The sequence below is a fragment of the Crocuta crocuta genome, unplaced genomic scaffold (genome assembly GCF_008692635.1).
Source record: "Crocuta crocuta isolate KB4526 unplaced genomic scaffold, BGI_CrCroc_1.0 scaffold213, whole genome shotgun sequence".
In the NCBI taxonomy this organism is placed as follows: Eukaryota; Metazoa; Chordata; class Mammalia; order Carnivora; family Hyaenidae; genus Crocuta; species Crocuta crocuta.
In genome coordinates, this window is record NW_027529442.1 from 2,981,914 (window position 1) to 2,984,738 (window position 2,825).

The window sequence follows — 2,825 nt, forward strand, 5'->3', positions numbered from 1 at the left end:
GCAGCGTCCCTCCCGCCGTGCTCCGCCGGCCCGGAAACTTTCGCGCCGCCCAGAGCGCATCGGGTCCTTCTCCTGGCTGCCGCCTCGCTGGAAGCAATTCGCACGAACCCGGGCTTCGTCCCTCATTTCTGTTTCTCTTCTCCGTTTAAAAGTTACTCCCTCTGCCCCCCCCCTCCCCAAGCTACCACCCGGAGATCCAGAAGTGCCTTGAAAAACCCAAGCGGGGCGCCGGGCCTGGAGGTGCTGGGGACGGGAATGGTTTCTCCCGGTCTCGTTATTCCCAGGAGGTGGAGTTTGCCTCGAATTTTTTTTTTTTTTTTTCATTTGAAAGGGGTGTCCCGGCTACAAAGGCAAGCTTTTTCTATGGAGCGGTAGCCTTTCTTTAGCCTCCTTCCTTTCTCTCTGCCCCTTCCCTCCTTCCCACCTCCCGAATTCGGAGCCTCCCCGTGCAACCGGCCTGAATCCAGCGAGGTCTACTAACCCGGCCCGGAGAGCTTCCACCCAAACCGGGCACAACCCGATTCCAAAGAAATGCTGCGCCCGCGCTTGCAACTCTCACGCTCCCTCTCTCCGGATCCTTCTTTGCCTTCCCGCTAGCGGTGACCCGCCGAGTCCGGAGGTGAGGTGAGGAGAGGGCCTCGCCCCGCACATTACCTTTTTGGTGAAAGCCTTTGCCGCAAAACTCGCAGACGAAGGGCTTGTAGCCCGCGTGGATGCGGATGTGCGTGTTGAGCGTGGAACTGCGGTTGAAGGCTTTGCCGCACTGGTTGCATTTATGCGGCTTTTCCTGCGGAAAGGGGCGCGCGCACAATGAGGCCAAGGCCCCGGCCAGGGGAGGCCACCTGGGGGGGGGGGCACCTTGAGGGGACACGGGCTCCCCGGGCGGGGGAAGGGGATCCCTTGCCATCCTCTCCCCAACACCGTAGCTCAGGCACGGCGTGTTGTGCACGGGCCGAGCTCGACCCGGGGGCCACGTACCTGGGTGTGGATAATTTTGTGTCTGCAGAGCGTGCTGGCCTGGCGGAAGCCTTTGCCGCAGACTTTGCACACGAACGGTCTGGCTCCGGTGTGGACCGGCATGTGGCGGGTGAGGTTATAGTGAGCATTAAACACCTACGGAAGGACACGAGGGGCCTTGTGGTGTGTCCGTCCGAGAGGGTCTAGAATCAGACTGAGGAGGCCAGAGCCTACATCCCCCAACCAACACTCCCTTTAGAAACCAACCAGAGCCCTGTTCATTTTGCCAAGCGCTTCCCAACCCACTGCTCACGCATCTCGCGTGCCCGCTGACAACGACATCCCCATTTTAGAGAATGGGAAACTGAGGCCCAACTGGGCCCTCAACGTGAGGCGTAGATAGCTACCGGGGAGCTTCTAAACTTGAGAAAGGGGCGGTCCGGGCTGCCTCAGGCAAGCAGCCGTCCCCGCTCATCCCTCCCAGCCCCCGCGGACCCGGGGCCTCACCTTGCCGCACACCTCGCAGGTGAAGTTTTTGGGCTTGCCGTCCGCAGAGCCCCCGGGCAGCTTGCCGTGGCCCTTGACGCCGCCGCGCTCGGCGGTCAGGGCCGAGTTCTCCTTCAGCACTTGCTCCAGAGGCGCGGGCAAGCGCTCCTTATGGGCATAGGGGGCCGGGTGGGGGAACTTGTCCGCGGCCAGGCCGGCCAACTTGGCGTTCTCCAGCAAAAAGAGTTTGGGGTGCGCAGCCAGGGCGGCGGGGGCCTGTGCATTGAGGAGGCCGGACGGGAAGAGGTGGCCTCCGAGGAGCTCAGACGGCGGGTACGCGGCAGAGTCCAGGTAGTTGAAGTAGTAGAGCGAGCCGCTGGCCGGCAGCCCCACCGCCTGGCNGCGCCGCACACCGGGGCCCCCCCGCCACCGCCGCCGCCGCCGCCTCCTCCTCCTCCTCCTCCACCGCCGCCCGCCCGGAGGCTGCTTTTCCAGAGCTCGGAGTAACTGAGCAGCGTCTTGGACGGCACCTCGTAGCCTAGGGGCTGGAGGGGGATCATACAGGGCAGCGGCGAGCAAAGGTTGAGCAATTTCTTGCCCTGGCCGCCGTCTGCCTCCAGCGTCCCCGGCCGGGGCTCAAAGGGCGCACGGGGCTCCGACGTCTTAGCCATGATGCGCTCGATGGAGAAGGCCAGCGTCTTGGAAGTGGCCGGCGACGCTCCAGCGCGCGGGCAGGCCGGGGGCACCATGGTCTCCAGGGAAGCCGAGCTGGCCATGGCGCGCCGAGCCGAGCTTTGCGGTGCCGGACTGGGCCGGGGCGCAGCCTCTCTCCTCTAAGTCTGCATTCCGGAAAAGGCAGGGAGGGAAACCGCAATTTAATAAGCACCTTGTCGGGTCCAGGTCACCCATTTGCATTCAAATGAACAGGGGCAGAACAAAGTGCACCCAAGGGTACCAAATTACCTCCCATTAACCCGGCGCGCAAAGGAACCCACCAGCCCCTGCCCTGAGACTTTGAAAGGGGGAAGACGGGGGAGGGTTTACAAAGGAAAAGGAGAGAGAGGAAAAAAAGAAAGAAAGAAAAGAGCCTCAAATTAACCCCCCCTGAGCCGTTCCCTGGACCCTGGCCTCCGCCACGCGTGCGGGGAGCTGGACAGTGAAGGGGCAAAGTTAGAAGGCCAGGAGAGCCCCCTCGCATTTACCTCTTTCCCCCACCGCCAAGGAGATGCGTTCCGAGCCATGCAGCGTGTCTCCTCTGTCACATTTTGATGGCAAACATCTTCCCCTCCGCGTGAGATCACTGTCTTTTACATTCAGCTGACATCACATGAAGTCACTTGAAGTGGAATGACATGGGCGGCGGCGCGGCTCCCGCAGCGGGC

The 2,825-nt window shown here is 62.6% G+C and overlaps 1 protein-coding gene across 1 annotated transcript in view; it reads right to left on the reverse strand.

Annotated features, from left to right (window-relative positions):
* Window positions 1-2,790, reverse strand: part of FEZF2 (FEZ family zinc finger 2) — a 3,106-nt gene extending 316 nt beyond the window's left edge. The window contains 5 exon segments of the mRNA XM_077760244.1: window positions 655-787; window positions 979-1,113; window positions 1,465-1,844; window positions 1,847-2,282; window positions 2,646-2,790. Of these exon segments, the coding sequence (XP_077616370.1) occupies window positions 655-787; window positions 979-1,113; window positions 1,465-1,844; window positions 1,847-2,219 (1,021 nt within the window). The 5' untranslated portion in view covers window positions 2,220-2,282; window positions 2,646-2,790.
* Window positions 2,791-2,825: the final 35 nt, after the last annotated feature.